At 39.6% G+C, this 16110-nt stretch overlaps 2 protein-coding genes across 5 annotated transcripts; one reads left to right on the top strand and one right to left on the bottom strand.

Annotated features, from left to right (window-relative positions):
• Window positions 1-1644: 1644 nt before the first annotated feature.
• On the bottom strand, window positions 1645-7039 carry afg1la (AFG1 like ATPase a). Its single transcript, XM_008399049.3, has 13 exons — window positions 6880-7039; window positions 6406-6623; window positions 5640-5691; window positions 5453-5554; window positions 5133-5263; window positions 4949-5048; window positions 4413-4471; window positions 4246-4328; window positions 4095-4165; window positions 3926-4026; window positions 3156-3296; window positions 2974-3084; window positions 1645-2170 (listed from the first exon to the last, which is right to left on the bottom strand). Exons 1-13 carry the CDS (start codon window positions 7022-7024, stop codon window positions 2030-2032), a joined length of 1455 nt encoding a protein of 484 aa, XP_008397271.2. The 5' UTR covers window positions 7025-7039; the 3' UTR covers window positions 1645-2029.
• On the top strand, window positions 6521-15782 carry LOC103458351 (sex comb on midleg-like protein 4). Of its 4 annotated transcripts, XM_008399050.2 has the most exons (9): window positions 6521-6654; window positions 8187-8280; window positions 9177-9431; window positions 10655-10784; window positions 11501-11725; window positions 11894-12055; window positions 12135-12359; window positions 12457-12605; window positions 14029-15782. In XM_008399050.2, the coding sequence occupies exons 2-9, from the start codon at window positions 8278-8280 to the stop codon at window positions 14152-14154; spliced, it is 1275 nt and encodes a 424-aa protein (XP_008397272.1). In that variant the 5' UTR covers window positions 6521-6654; window positions 8187-8277; the 3' UTR covers window positions 14155-15782. The 4 variants fall into 4 exon arrangements, with proteins under 4 accessions (XP_008397272.1, XP_017157933.1, XP_081459398.1 ...); XM_017302444.2 differs by lacking the exon at window positions 6521-6654 and having other exon boundaries at window positions 8124-8280; window positions 11501-11701; XM_081603272.1 differs by lacking the exon at window positions 6521-6654 and having other exon boundaries at window positions 8150-8280.
• The last annotated feature ends 328 nt before the right edge of the window (window positions 15783-16110 follow it).

Here is a 16110-nt window from a genome sequence, read left to right as displayed (position 1 = left end):
AACGTCTTTGAGTTTTAGTTTATTTACCCATTTTTAAAAATCTAAAGCAACATTCTTTTCTTTATTTCTCAGCCTTAAAAGGACACACCACCCTCTTCTCTTCCCGTAGCTCCAAAACAAGTTCTTCTTTCATACAAAATATTTTAAAATCTCGCTCCGTTTGGTTAGGGAAGTGCGGTCATGCCTCCCAGTTTCATTAAACAATTTGATATTAAAACATTTTTCATCCTTCACAGTTTTCGGATTTTCAGTTTGTTTCACATCTTTAGTGATGACAACACAATGCTTCATTTTAAGGACAAAACCCGTGTGTTTGCACCAAACAAACGCTGCACAGGAACTTAAATTATGTAGCGTTTTCTCACTTTCACATCCCACATGCTGCAGTCTTTGTTTTCAGAAGTGCATATGCATCACAATTAATGTTAACATGTTAAATGTCAGCCAGTCGACGTGTCGCCTTTGAGAAGACGAACCATTTCCAGTAAACCAGGTGTTTGTCTTGGTGCAGAGGATGAAACTCATGGAGGAATCTGAAGGATCAGGACATTATTTAAAGTGTTAAGTCACATGAGATACATTTATAAACGGCATTAAATGGGATTGATGATGCAGATTAGGTTGCGTTTGTCATAAAACGAGATAGAAGTGATTAGTCATGGAGTCTAGCTCTGTATTTGTAGTGAGCAGCCGCTTGGAAAACGATGCAAAATAATCAGAAAGAAAACGATACATGGTTTATAACGTTTAACGCATTCTGCATCCAATGTATTAATTTGAAAGCAAACAGTCCTGTGGCTTTTGGTTGAAGATTAAAGTCATTTATAATCTCATAGATTATTGTAATTCTACTTTATTTCCTAACTTCAGCGTTTTTATAAGCTGTATCTGATCTGATATCAAGTGTTTCTTGGCTAATCTAAGTGCTTTTCCACAGTTCTCCTGACTGAGCTCTTTCTCTCTCTCTTTTAATTCCTCATTGTTTTATCACCAATAATTATTACCGTTTCACCTAGTTTCCTTTGATTTGATCATTTCATCGTGTTTGTCTGCTCCTAGCCTTTGTAATGCACTTTGAGTTCCAGTTGAATGTATAAATCATGCTCTACAGATGAAACTCGACTGGTTGGTTTAATAAAAAGTAAAAAAGCAGATTGGAGGCTCACTGTGTCTCTGGAGGAGCTGCAGAGATCCACAGCTCAGTACCAACCAAAGTATCTGTGGTTTGACTTGAAAATGTTCTGGTGTATCGATTTCCTTCCATTTAATTCAAATTAGTTTTTACATTGGTTATTGCTTTAATTGTCATTTTGCAGCACTTAGAGATTTACATGTAAAGTGCACTATAAATAAAATTGTATTATTATTATTCCACCCTATAAATATGTGGTACTTATTGGTCTAATCACACAAAATCCCCTTTAAATATATGAAAGTCTGGTTGACTAAATGCCAAAAAGTGGCATGAATAATTCATGTTTGTCCACTGAAATTTTGGAAATAAATAAATAAAATTAAAGTATCTCTTTGCAAATTAGAAACCAAGATTTAAAGTAGTTATATTTCTATTATCTTCTCTTCAGAAACCATTTCAGTCAGACTGGACTGATCCATCCACTTAGACTTATTAAGATAAATTACAACTCGGTAAGAAATCATTTCATTGAAATACTCAAAACAAAACAGACTCATAAACCTCCAGTAAAGGGCTGGACTGCATCTCTATAAACTGTCCATGTTGTGTTTTTATATATTTCCCCCCAAACAACAGAGAAGTTAAAAACTTGAGTTATTATATGACACTGGATTAAAAGCAACACGCCTCCCCAAAAATCCACCTTAAAATCATCCTTAAAGTGCAAATTTGCATTTAAATGATAAAATGATTTTAGATACTAATAAATATTGTATGCACATTTGCACAGATGCTGTTGAGCAGACCCCCGGTGCTCCGTGCAAGAGGAGATGGAGTAGTGTAGTATTTTGTTTTTGGCATATAAGAGAGCAGTTCATAAAGTACCCTGTATTCTTATTTTTCAGAAGTTTTTAAGCTTCTGTCCCCGTCCAGCCAGTAATCTTCCGTCTGCATCTCAGTGAGTCGAGAAACGGTTCTCTGAAAGGCAAACTTCTCCTCCTCCCCGCTGAAGATGGACAGACTTCTGGCTTCGTCCTGTTAGGGAGGGAAAGTTCACTGAGTGAAAACAGGCGCCGCTTTAAAGAAACCCATGAATATCAGTGGAGAAATGCGAGTTTTTAGTGACTTTTGGGGCACGAAAGTAAGTAAATTAGTAGATTTAATGCTGGTCCAAAATGCAAAATGTTGTTTTCAACTTTCAGAACATTGTAGACAGACGGAAAATTACAGAGTTACTCAATTTTTACAGAATCAACAGAAAATTGATCGTCTGATTCAGATATAAAAATACAATTTAAAAAATGCAAAAAATGTGACAAATTAGAATATCTTACAAAAGTATTTAAAACAAATTTTCAAGAAATGTTCCGATCTGAATGCCTAATTTCAGTTTGGAAAAGGAAGAGATCTGATTGCACTTGAACCATAGAAACTAACTTTTACTCATTAAACAGAAGTAAGAAACAAAATTGGATTTTCAAGCTGAAGAAAAGTTAGGACATTGGGTCTCTATCTCTTTAAACAAATCCTGCTCTTTTAGAAACTGCCTTCAGGAAGTCATCACAAGCTCAGAAAAGTTGATTTTACATACTAGTTTAAGAAATTATTTACTTAAAACAAACTCATACTTCCTGCTGAAACTGGTGCGTTAGCTTTGTCTCATTTCAAGTTCATTAATATATTTCCACTAGAAACTCGACTTTTTGGATCTGCAGTTCTGTTTCCTGACGTTTTTCTAAGCCCGTCTGAGTGACAGCCTCTTTAATTGCTGATGTTTTTGTGTCCCGACAGCCCAGATGGAAAACAGGTTCTACAGTAAAACAGATTCCCGCTCTCACCCTTTTCAGCCCCAGGTCATCCATCAGAATGTGACTCTCGTCGTGACTGTGATCCCCGTCGTGAACAAAAATGTCCTCCAGCGGGTGTTCGGCGAGGATCACCACCCGGACCTGAGCCGAGAGAAGACTCCATGTTTGCGTCTCGCTTTACGGGCTGGGAGGGCGAATGAGCGGCGCCGTACCTTGTGGTTGTAGAGCGCGTCCACGAGCGTTATGAGCCGCCTGGCCTGAGTTTTCTTGTTGAGAGTCAGCAGAGGAATGTGTCGGATGAAGACGGTGTCAAACAGTTTTGATATTTCCAGGTAGTCGCTGGCCCCTAGAGGCTGAGAGAGAGATTTCTTAGTTTCAAAAAAACTTGTTTCATGTTTAGAATCAAGCAGAGAATCACACTAAGTTTTACTCAAAAACCTTTAATAGAAAGCAAATGTTTTATTTTCATAAGACAGACACTTAAAACTGTGTTTTTCAAAGTGCACTGCAAAAACACAAAATCTTACCATTTGGTTTTTGTCTAGTTTCTATAGAAAATATCTTGAAATAAGACAAAACTAACTTAAAAACAACTTTTCAGCTATAAATAGGAGCCTGTTTTAAGTCAATAACTCCTTAATAGACGAAAAAGTTCTTGTTCCATTTGCAGATTATTTCACTTGTAACAAGATTTTTTCCACACGTTTTTAGTGAAATAACCTGACAAATTTAATCACTACTTTTTCATCAATATTAAGGAATTATTGACTTAAAACAAGCTCTTATATGTTGCTGAGAAAATACTTGTTAATTAGTTTTCTCTTACTTCAAGTGTATCAAGATATTTGCACTTGAAACTCGACCAAATACTTAGTAATATTTTGTTCTTTTAGCAGTGTGGGGTTGTCTGTGTTTGCTGAGTGCATGAACCCTGTTAGGTCAAACAATACCAACATTAAAAATGCAAAACAAACAGACTCACTCTGTCGCACAGCTCCTCAAACGTACAGTCTGCGATCGTCCCGCACGCTTTGTTCAGACGGACCTTGCGGTTGTGAATGTTTAAAACTCGCGGCCGGGTAACTAAACATTTTAAAACAAACGTTAGCCACGCGCCACATCAGGAGACGCTGGTAGAGTTCAGCACTCACTGTCGTTCTGCTTAAAAGCCAACTCGTCGAACATTTTGTCCAGCGCTGCCTCGGCGTCAGGTTCACCGGAGCTACACAGAATGAAAGAATTGCTAAAAGGAAGGAAAAGCAGTGTTCCTGTCAGGTTTTTGTCAAGCTGGGCGGGACTTACAGGAAGTAAAGTTTCCCCGCAGAAGGCCTGTTCTGTTTGCGGTAGTCGATCCCTGAATCGAGGCGAAGAGTTTGGCAATATTTCTGCAGGCGGTCAAAAGAGACGTTTCACCTTTAAAGTGCCGCCTGCGCATAGCTGGAGGGCGGGTTCGGTATGTTTTAACTTACCTGCAGCACCGCGATAAAAGGCACAAAGTTGACTCTCTGGAGGCCATTTTTATACAAATCTGATGGAACATAACGGGTTGTAAAATGTTAGCTGCAGCTTTTGTGAAATATTAAATAAACAAATCAGTTTTAAACAGAAACAAACCCAAAGCCTGAATATTTTCCTTCATTTTTTTCCCCATCTGAGTCCAAAAGTATTTGCAAACTTGATGTGATTCTTTTAATAATGTCAAAAACTCAAAATTTTGGATCTACAATGATTTGAACTTCACTTTCTTACAAAAATTTATGAAAAAATGACTCCTTTACTGGTTTAATTAGAATGATTGCCTGGGTAAATGTGCCAACCTAAAATTTTACTTGTAGAATAATATTAGAGCGACACAAGACATACAATATTTAATTTTGGTTATTTTGAGGAGGAAAAACTTCCAATAATTGTTTTCAAATTTAATTGATTAGTTTTTTCTTATCCAGAGAAAAACTACAAAAAATATGCAGTTTTGAGCAAATGTGCCAAAAACCTCACTAATGACCTTCAGGTGTACGGTTGGACGTCGCCACGACAACAACGCCGTTCAGAAACAGATTTTCAAAAAGCTGCTTTAGGATCATGGCATCAGCGATATCTGTGACCTGAAATGAAAGTTAGCAATAAAAGTAATTTTTAACAGCGTGAACAAACACGTTCTGTTTCTTTAAGAAGGTCACCTACAGCACCTGGAACTCATCGAAGCAAAGCAGACAGGCCTCCTCGCTGATCTCCTCGGCGACCGGAGCAATGGGGTCATAAGATTTGGCCATTTTCCCTACTTTCCTTTTGGGCATGCTCTGCTTCAACCGATGGATTCCTGAAACCAAGCAGCGAAAATTAGGTGTAAAAACAAGTTGGGAGAAGTATTAACATCCCTGTATGACTTTTCCCAAAACGTACTTCCGTCTCTCGATGGAGGAGGAGCATGTAGTTTTTGTTGATGCATTCAGAGCTAATTTATAATTTAATAATGAGTTGTTACCTCAGAACCAGACAAAACACTCACTTTTATGCACGTCCAGCATAAAACCGTGGAAATGGACCCTCTTTTTCTTCTCCGTTTCCACATGTGAATAAAACATGTCCATCACCATCGTCTTCCCGGTGCCTGAAACAAAAAAAACATAACAGTTAGGATCGTATGAATAAATAAAATGCATTAAATCCGGATCATCAGGCTTTAGTTCTCTTACCGACGTCGCCGTAGATGTAGCAACCTTTAGGGGGCTTTGGTTTGGAGAAAAACTAGAGAACACACACACACACACACACACACACACACACAAATAAATCAGTAACAATATTCTGACCAGTTTGATTTAGGAAGATTTTTCATCACGTAAAAAAATAATTGAAAGAAGTTTCATGAATAAGCAGAGGCTGCTTTCTTCTCTTTTCACCATTAGTGAAGCATTTGAAATATTTTTGTTCAATTCAAAAATATTTTATTTATTCAAAAATATTTTATTGATTCCAAAAGGAAATTTAAGAAGTTCAATAAATTCCAAAGTTAAAAACAAAGTTTAAATAAACTCAATAATGATGGAGGAAGGGGAAAAAAATCCTTAAAGAGATCAGACATATCTTGAATGGGCAGAATAAATAAATAAATTTGAGAAAAGGTCATCACTGGGGGGGGGCGGGCAACATCAACATTTTTTTCTTTCTCAACAAAATCTTTGGCGGCACCATTGTGCCGACACCAATACAACCAATAATATTGAATGTTTTATCTAATTATGTCTTTACAAAGACAATGTCACAATCAGCTGCTGCACTGTGTACAGTTACACAGAAAAGTATGCACACGCACAAACATTTTTGGCGCATTTGGCAACCCATACTTTTAACTGTTACTCTTCAGATAACTAAGGTACAATGTTTTTCTGGATTAAGTGATAAGAATACGCGGCTTTTTTGTGACCACATAAAAATGAGGACATGCATGTGAATGTTCACCCTCGACATGATGGATGTGGGTCTATTGGTGTATCCTCTCAGCGTTTTGTGCAGCTCGTCCAGCTTCTGCAGTACCGCTCTCTGGTGCTCGTCCTCCCGCAGGCTCCCGGCTCGTATCAGCCCGCTGTAGTGATCCAAAGGACCGCTGAACCCGGCGGCGGTCACACCGCTCTCCACCTCCACCGCCGTCGCCGCCTGGCCAGCTGTCACCGAGTAACCTGACAGACATCACACCGAAAACAAAAAAGGGTACGTCAGTTCATTGTTTCCCGCTTCAAACGTCAGAAAATGATTATAACGGCGAGCAAATTTGAGAAGGTAACTAATTTGATAGCTGAGAAGGTGTAAAAATTCGCTATTTCTTTGTACAAAACAACAATAACCGTACAATTAGCGAGACAAATGACACATTTATAGATGCTTTTAATAAAAGAAACACTAATTATATTAAAACACGCAACCAATTCGCCTCACCTCGCCTGTAGAGCTCTGTTAGGTATTTTAAAATCTTTCTAGAACAAAACTGCTCTTTAAAAACGCACTTTATGCCCACCAAGGCTGACGGTGACATCTTCACAAAAAGCGGCATGTAGGCTGACATCTTGGTGTCAAAGGTCATCTGCGAAACTTTATTGGCACAACAACACCGAACAGAAGAACAGTGATGAGTTTCTGTTAAATCCTGCAGGGGGCGACAGATCTCTAACTTTGAGATCTCACATTTTATGACGTTACGACGAAAAACCAACGACGTTTTCTGTTGCTGTTTTTATGCGACAAAATATTTGAATGCATTTATTTTTATTTAGCGGTATCAGATGTTAATAAGGAAAAGACAGAATATTATTTGTGAAAAAAGTTTAGAAAATTATGTATCCTTTTTCTTCTACTTCACAAAATGAGTTAATAAAATAGATAAAACTTTGGTTTGAAGGTGACAATTTTTCAAACATTTTTCACCCTGGTACAATGTGACAATTTAAAATAAAATGTCACATTGTACGGGCCTTACTAACGTATAAATACATTTGTAAGGACCTGGACATAAAAGTTATACTAGGAAAATCATTAATAACACAGTTATTTTTGGAATGTGTATTGATACGACTGAAATAATCTTTCAAACAGTTTTTAATAGTTGTTACTTTACTGGTCTTTTAAATATGTATTTTAGTTAACTTGAAATAATCACTGAAAGCATTTCCAATAGTTTTTGTTTCTCTCAAACTGCAGTTAATCAGATGGTTTTGATGGATGTTTTTGGAGATTTTCCCACAACTTCCATCATTGCACATTCATTGTTTTATAATGCAGCGAAAAAACACTGACTGATACCATTTGGATAGCTAAAACCATTATATATTTCAAGCATTTTCGTCTTTTGTTCTTCATATAAAATAATAATAATAATAACATAAACATGCTAGAGATTGCCCAACAAACCTCTGCAGCCTTTAATCCATAAAGCATTGTAACTAAAAGGAACGAAAAGGAGAAACTATCATCTCTGCACTGAGCCAGAGTTGCTGATAAAACATGGCAGACAACCGGCAGGGCTTACAGGCTTGTTGTCATGACAACAGAGGCCCCCCTCCTGTTCTCCCTCCGTGTCTCTTTAATGCACACACACACACACACACACGCACACACACACACACACACACACACACACACATATTGTCACTCGCTCACTGTCTGTCAGTGTCTGCTGTACACACACACACACACACACACACACACACGTACAGTATTACAGTGGAATCCGCCTTGCTTTCATATAGGCGCTCCGCTATTGGAGGCAGGGAGGAGAGCCAGCAGCAGCAGCAGCAGCCCGGAGCGCGGGGATACTCCACATCTCCACATCTGATTCGGATGGTGAGTCCAGCCGACGGATCGATTCCTCGTTTGTTTACATGCCTCGTCTTTCACGTCGATCTCTTCACATTAAGATGTTTAGAGCATGAGAGCAGCCGGCTTATTGTTTCTGGTTGTACGTGCTGCTGCAGAGGGGAAAAGATGAACCACAGTCCTTATCTGTTTATTTTATTTTTTGTTGAATTTTTTTCCCTTCCCTCTGTTTGATCTTTTTTTAACACCAGGGTAGACGCTGTCATCTTAATGGTAATTCATAGCTGGGTAGCCATGGTGAAGTCAATCCCCCCCTCCTCCTTCCTCTTCCTCTCCCCCTCCCTCTCTCTCTCTGGCAGTGCTGAATGCATTAGTCTAATGAGATGTCTGCAGCCTGTGTGCCGAGCAGCAGCAGCAGCAGCAGCAGTAGCAGTGTGTTTACCAAAAAGGGAGACGAGGAGAAAGCCGCATGCAGAAAAAAAAAACACCACAACCTAGATGGCTTTTCCTGCATTGTGAGGGATTTAGCTGTTTGTCACCTTTAGGCCTGTTGGATATAAAACCATCGCTCTCTGCTGCTGGGCTTTCACAATAGAGGACAGCAGGTAATAGTGACTCCCCCTCTTTGCCTCCCCTTCCCCTATCAGGTTTATTTATGTGTTATCAGTGCAGGATGGAGGTGGTGTTCCCTTACATGGCTTCTCTTTGTGTTGTTTAATTACGACAGAGCTAAGTGCTTCTCCTGAGAGTGTTTTTACTGGTCAGATGTTGCTGCAATCCACGCTTCCTTTTCCAACCCAGCCCGCGTCTAATGGATGCTAATGCTGCGACTTGTAGTATCCAGGATCAATGTGCAAGCAAAGTGCAGGTCTGAAAGGCTTCCCCCCCTGCCCCCCCTTGTTCTTCTTCATTTCTGTCTGCAGCTCCAGATGAGTGTACTTGCTGCAGCGGCACAGAAGTCAGACAGCAGCAGCAGCAGCAGTAGCAGCAACGGTGACATGCAGTCGGCCGCAGTGGCTCCCTCCTTCATCCCCAGCCAGCCGGGGAAGATACCGGGCAGGAAGAGGGGCAGGCCCCCCCTCCGCAGCGTGGCCAAGATGGATTTCCCCAACCGGTACCCCGAGTCGCTGCCGCCGCTCAAAGTGCCGAAGAAGAGGGGGAGAAAGCCGGGCTTCAAGGTCAGCCAGATGGGGATGGATGGGACTGTGCTGGGCGGGCGATTAAAAATGGATGTGAGCACAGGGAGCTGGAAACACAGGCTGGGGCGCATTTCTGATTTGGCTGATATGTTTTCTTTTTTGTTTATTTTTAACCAAAAAGGAAAAAAACACAGATATTAACATTGGCAAAATGTTGTTTTGATGAGCTCTGATTGGGTTATCAGCCGGTCAAATACTGAAAGATCTTAACTGTTCTTCCCGTTAATAGATTCGATATATATATATATATATATAAAACCTTTGGGTTTTTTTACATATGACAAAAAAACAAAACACTCCAGTCATATGACACTTCCTAGATCCAGAAACCCACAGTCCTTAAACAAAAACTGAGGGATCTTATTACAAAAATAACAAATTTAGCAGCAGAAACTTTTTTTTCTGCCATTTATTTTGAATATGTGAATGATAGCTTCCAGCCTGTAACAAAATAACATAAATTTCATAATATCAAGTAAAACTTTAGGAGATACAATAATTATAGAACAACCAGAGAAAATATTCAGGAGTGAGAAGAAGCATAGCTTACTATTGGCTTAATTACTTAAATACAAGATTTACTTAAAAAATGTTCAATGTTGGATTTTAAAGGTTAGGGTTTGTTTTTTTAAAAGAAAAGTGAATCAATAAATCACTCAAGAAAAAAACAAATACACATTTTATTAATGGTAAGAGAAAAAGCAATCCAGTCAGTTTAACAGACGGTTTAATTTTCAACCTCAGATTGACAGAAGCTCAAATAAATCTGTTTGTTAAGCTTCAGATTCAACTATTTATCTTTTCCAACTCTGCATTAAAGTGGAAGTAAATCCCTGATTTATGAAAATGTGTCTCTGTTAAGTTTGGTAGAAATTTGACAGAACTGCATAAAACTATAAAGTGGGAGACAAAAAGCATCTAACAAAAACAAGTTGTAAAATGTATTCATATTTTGTTTTGTTTATTCCACCTATTCACAAGTAGCCTTGTTGAGATCCACAATTTCATCTTTCACAGTGGCTTGATTGTAGAAAGTATACCTAGTTGGTGGGACCACTGAGTAAAACGTAGCATCTGGGAGATTTTTTCTTTTTTTGCTGCAGACACGTTACTGTTCCAACTTTAGAGGAACAACTCTTAAAAAAGCTCTCTGATAATTAACTGCGTGATTAAAATGCATTCTGAAACTTTTTCTTCTGCAGCTCAAACCGCGGATGGTGATGACCCCTCTGGCTATTTCTCCACCCAGCAGCACGCCCGAGCCTGATATGAGCTCCATCCCTCAGGACGCTGCTACCATCCCCCATTCTGCCACAGCCCAGGTGCTAACAGGTAAAAAAAAAAAAAAAGAAGAAATCGCCTTACAGAAGTTTACAGACAATTTGAAGTTTTTCCTGTTTTAAAACCCTATAACCACAAACCTTAACGTTTTCGGGAAATATATCTATAATGAAATAAGTAAAAAGTGTCTTTTAAGGATGCAAACAAGTTATCGACTTACGATTAATCGTCGATTAATAGTTTATTGGATTAAAATTAGTTCCAACCGATTATCTAATAAAGTCCTCTTTTGCCGCCTCCTAGTGTTGTAGTTTGGTTGCCATCCAGAAGAGGGTGCTGCTGGCCATCCTTAACCAGAGCCAGTTGACACAGAAACAAAGAGGCGGGGCCATACCAGAAATGACACAGTTTTCTCTTTGTCATTTCTGACTTCCCACACCACAGAGTCCGGTGTGGGATGGGAAATGAACTTTATGCGGTTCTGTTCTGAAATATAAACACTCGACAAGCTCTTTAAGTTTTATGATATACATATTTTTTAAATCTATGGAAAAACAGTCAACTCTCTTTATATGAGAGAAAACTTTGGTTTTCAGTCATTCGTTAGTCAACTTTAGATCAATTCATGAATTGATAACTTGCATCCCTAATGCCTTTTCCAGGGTTCTGTACATACCTGACCTCAAGAGATTTAAAAAATAAAAATAAAACACACCCATACTTGTCAGAAAAACCCAATCCAAGGTGCCATCTCTCCTCTGCTTCAGTTTGCATCTACATCAACAAGCAGGCCAACACGGGCCCCAACCTGGACAGGAAGAAGATCCAGCAGCTTCCCGATCACTTCGGACCCGACCGGCCGTCCGTCGTGCTGCAGCAGGCCGTCCAGGGCTGCATCGACAGCGCCTTCCAGCAAAAAACCGTGTTCACTCTCCTCACGCAAGGCTACGGAGGAGAAAAAATATCAGGTGCTGTACCAAGACCTCGACCAGGTGTTGTTCTCTGCTTGTTTACTTAACCTTTATTTATTTTTTTGCACTTAAATTGAGATTGGGTTGAGAAGAGAGAGCCCCCCCCCCCCACCCCGCCCCCTTGGTAGAGGTTTAATAATCCGATTTGTGAGAAATAAAGTGTAAACTGGTGTCGTTTTGCGCTTCCAGCCACATTTGATGGGAAGCAGCATCTTTTGAGCCTCCCTGTGGTGAACAGCATCGACTATGTGCTTCGTTTCCTCAAGAAGCTCTGTCGCAGCCTGCACTGTGAAAACCTCTTCAGTGATCAGCCCATTAGCCAGCGCAGCGGTGGATCCTATCACTCAGACGGTATCGCTTTACCCTCCAAGAGTCAGACACACCAAACTTGCTCTGATTCTGTCTTGACGTGGCTCTGTCTTGGCACTAGCTGAGACGTCTGTGGCCGACGACTACCATGGAGACCAGTCAGAAGCCAAGCGCTACTCGGTCGACCACGGCGATTCCGCCTTCGGCTCAATAAGCTCCTCCTACTCCTCCAAGTCCTCCTACGGGTTTCGCTCTTCGCAGCAGTTCTCCGGCGGCCCGGGCTCCATGAGCATGTGCAGGCAGCCAGCCTCCAGCCCCAACATGTTCCCGGACGGCAACAGGACGGGTGAGAGACGGCCCCAACGCCAACGCCAACCTGTCCTGTCCATGCATGACCTTTGTTCCGCCGACAGGAGTAAAAACTCCTCACTCTGTTCTCTCAGGAGGATATAACGTGTCTCCAGAATCCCAGGAATCCAAAGCGCCGGCCAATAAGGACCCGACCACGTGGTCTGTGGAGGATGTTGTTTGGTTCATCAGAGATGCAGATCCCCAGGCTCTGGGCCCCCATGCAGACATCTTCAGGAAGCACGTGAGTCGGATGTGTGTGCAGCGATGTGTGTGACTGTCACAGCTCTGACAAGAACTTTGAAGAAGACCTTTATCATGTCTTTAGATTGAGCTGAAATGATGGTTTCATCCCACAGATGAGGTTTCTGAGACTGTTGAAAAATCCCATGTTTAAGACCCATCAGTCATAATGTTAAAAGAATGTATTTATGTTTTTTTCCAGGCACATAGTACCAATTTATAGCACAAATAACAAGTAACTCTTACCTTCAGTTGACATAAATATGTTCTGTACTTAAAATATAACTTTAAAGAGATTTGACTTCTAAATTCTGATTCCTTGAAATTGGACCTCTGTCACTTTAAGAAGCTGCTGCTCTTTCCAACACTCTGCCTTCAGGAAGTCATCAAAACACTGCTCCTCTATTATGCCGTTTACAACCTGAAAAGTACACAACTTAAGCACCTCAAAATGGTTGCCACAGGAGATTCAAGGATTTCTCAAACATGCATGACAGAATCAAGGCAAAACTCCAGGTATGTTTTCAATGAGGGAATGACAGTATGACAGAATGAAAAGCCCAGAAAAATCGATCTTACATAACACCGCAATTTAATTGACACACACACCAAAGTTTTTCACAAAGCTAACGATCTCATTCTGCTAGCTGGAAGATGGCTAAACTTTTGAAATGATCCATAACTACTCTATAAGCAGATATTATTTGTATACAAAGCACCTGATGACATCACAGGAGAGCTGTTTTCTGCTGACTCAAAGACCATTCTGAGAAATAAAACACGGGACAAAGAAGAACACAAGTCAGAATCAAAAGATCCAGGCCCGACTGCCGTATTTCAGAGTTTGGTGGCAAAATTGTTTGGTTCACCAGTTACTCTTTACAGAATCCAGTTACAGGAGGGAGATTTACAACCAATCAGACGCTGACCTTCCTAAGAGTACCACTGGTTCCCTGCTTCAGCTAAACTCCCCACAATCCTTTGCTGCATCACTGTCACAGGACAAAACAAAAACCACATGACCACCCTTCTCTCCTGCACCTCCCGAAACAAAATGGCAAGAACACGGAAATCAATATTGGTTGTTAAAACAGACCCAGTTTTATTTATAGGACCAATACTGAAATGTAAAAGAAAAAGATGAATATTAGCCAATACTGATGTTAGTGCCAATATATCATGTGATATATTTAGTTTTTCTAAATTCGTTTTTTGTAAAGGTACAATAATATCTCCCTGATTAAGGAAATCAGTTTACTCAGTTAAGTTTGAAACATTTATGCCTGATAGAACGTTTGATTCATAACTATTAAGTATCCATCATTGATTCCTTGCCGTTGTTTTTGTGAGTCCAGAAGGAAAACCTCACTGATTTCCACATAAACAACCTCTTCTTTTTCTTCTTCTTCTTCTTCTTCCTCCAGGAAATTGACGGAAACGCCTTGCTGCTCCTGAAGAGCGACATGATCATGAAGTACCTGGGACTGAAGCTCGGGCCGGCCTTGAAGCTGTGCTACCACATCGACAAACTAAAGCAGACCAAGTTCTGAAAACTGTGCCAAACCCGGTGTCCAGTAGAACATTCTAGAGGGGTTCGGTTCTGTGGGCGGCCGGTCTGTGATCTGATGGGAAAGAAAAAGTCTCCGCTTGATTTAGGATCCTTCCTATACATTTCCAGCCTTTTAGAAACATTTTAGCAGAAGTTTTACCTTCGTTTTAGCATTAAATGCTTTCTAATTGGATTGTGAAAGGGCATTTCAGTGGATGAGAACCTACAGAAAGTAAATAATTTATGTTCGAGAGGCTAAAAATTAAAAACGTCTGCTGTTAGGGGGGAAAATTTGACTTGAGTTTTATTTAACCAACAGAGCAAATGGAAGCAGACGGACAGCCAAAGAATCTGATCCGACAACTTGTAGACAACCGATGAGATTCCCAGAGGCTCACAGACCAGAAGACTCTTTTTGAACCAGTTTGCCAATAATTTCATGATGTCACAAATTCGCCTCTCGTTCTCTCTCTACCCGATCTACGTTCACAGATCTCGACGTACAGTTTCAGTCAGAAGTCACTTATCCTCATCGTGGATAATAGAAGATCTCTGTTATGATATGTTTAACTAGAGACTAGTGAGGGTGTATGTATGTAAATATTTGAGTCTTATTAGAGAAAATCCACAACAAATCCAAAGTTGTGGACCTAATTCCTGTTTCATTTTGTTCCATTTTTTTCTATCATGGAATCAAATAGAAAAAAATAATTAAATCCTCAAAATTATGATAATATAATTCTGATTTTATGTTAATGCCCAGAATGGGTGGATGTAAACTTCTGACCAGAACTGTACAATCTTGATTCTGAAAAACATCTTTCACACATGTAGCCTAATAAGTAAAAAAAAAAATGCAGTTTTTTTTTTTCCCGCAACAATCATAAATCATCCACCAAACATGTTGTCATCTTGTCTGCTTAGCTGTCTCAACGCATATCTGTACCAGTACAGAACGATGGTGCATTTAGTACAGAATTCGATTCACAGGTTTAGAAAATCACTTTGATACTATTTTTTCACATTACTGTATTACAAGAAGTAATGGATTTGTCACTCTTTGTTTTTGTATAACTTGAATATTTAAACAGTATAGCAAAGCAAAATAACGCAGAATACAAAGAAGATGACGGCACCGTCGGTGTGATATATTTATGTCTTAGAATGCCAGATTGTCACGTGCCGGTCATCTCTGCTTCATATACTCTCAGATGACGTTTTTTGTTTTTCTATTTTTTATTATTATTTAAACGTTAGTGTCGATATAGAAAGTTGCCAAAACACCCGAAACCCCTGACGGTTATGTAAATGCATTTATTATTTAGTATTGCTTTTTGTATGCCACTTTTGGTGGCACGGTATGCGTCCTTTTCTAAATCACTGACCTTTGTAAGTGAACGCTGCTGTGAGACACTGCAGGCGAGCCGTGTCCAGTGAGATCAGACGGAGGCGTTTTACTTTGAAAACCACAGCGAGGAAGAGTTTTTAGGAGAGTCCGCCGAGGCTCTGCTGGTGCTACACTTTATCTACGTATTTAACTGTTTGCTTTTGTGTTTGTGAGATCTCCACAGGATCTTCTGACTGTGCTGTACTGTACGTGAGCATTAAAACTCAACCAAGAGTCCAAAAGCGCTTGTGTGAAGTCACTTCTTTTCATCGTTTCGAATGGAGAATTTCATTTTTTGGTTGCTACAGCTAACGATTATTTTAGGAATCGATTTTTTTATTTTTTTTGATGATGATGATTAATCGGTTTTTAAAAATTGACTCATTTAGCAAATTTTTTAGTTAACCACTTAAGCTTATTTTATGCAACATTAGAAATGCATAAAATATACAAATAGTTCAATTTCTTTTTTAAATGAGAGAATAAACATTTTACAGCCTGCAATGCAGCAGCAGAGTATTCCTTCAGTGAAGGCTCGATTATTAGTCCATCAATTGCATTAATAATAAT

This window comes from Poecilia reticulata, chromosome 22 (genome assembly GCF_904066995.2).
Source record: "Poecilia reticulata chromosome 22, P_reticulata-male-v2, whole genome shotgun sequence".
Lineage (NCBI taxonomy): Eukaryota > Metazoa > Chordata > Actinopteri > Cyprinodontiformes > Poeciliidae > Poecilia > Poecilia reticulata.
Note: the sequence above shows the minus strand (reverse complement) of the source record. Positions and strands in the feature narration are given on the sequence as shown.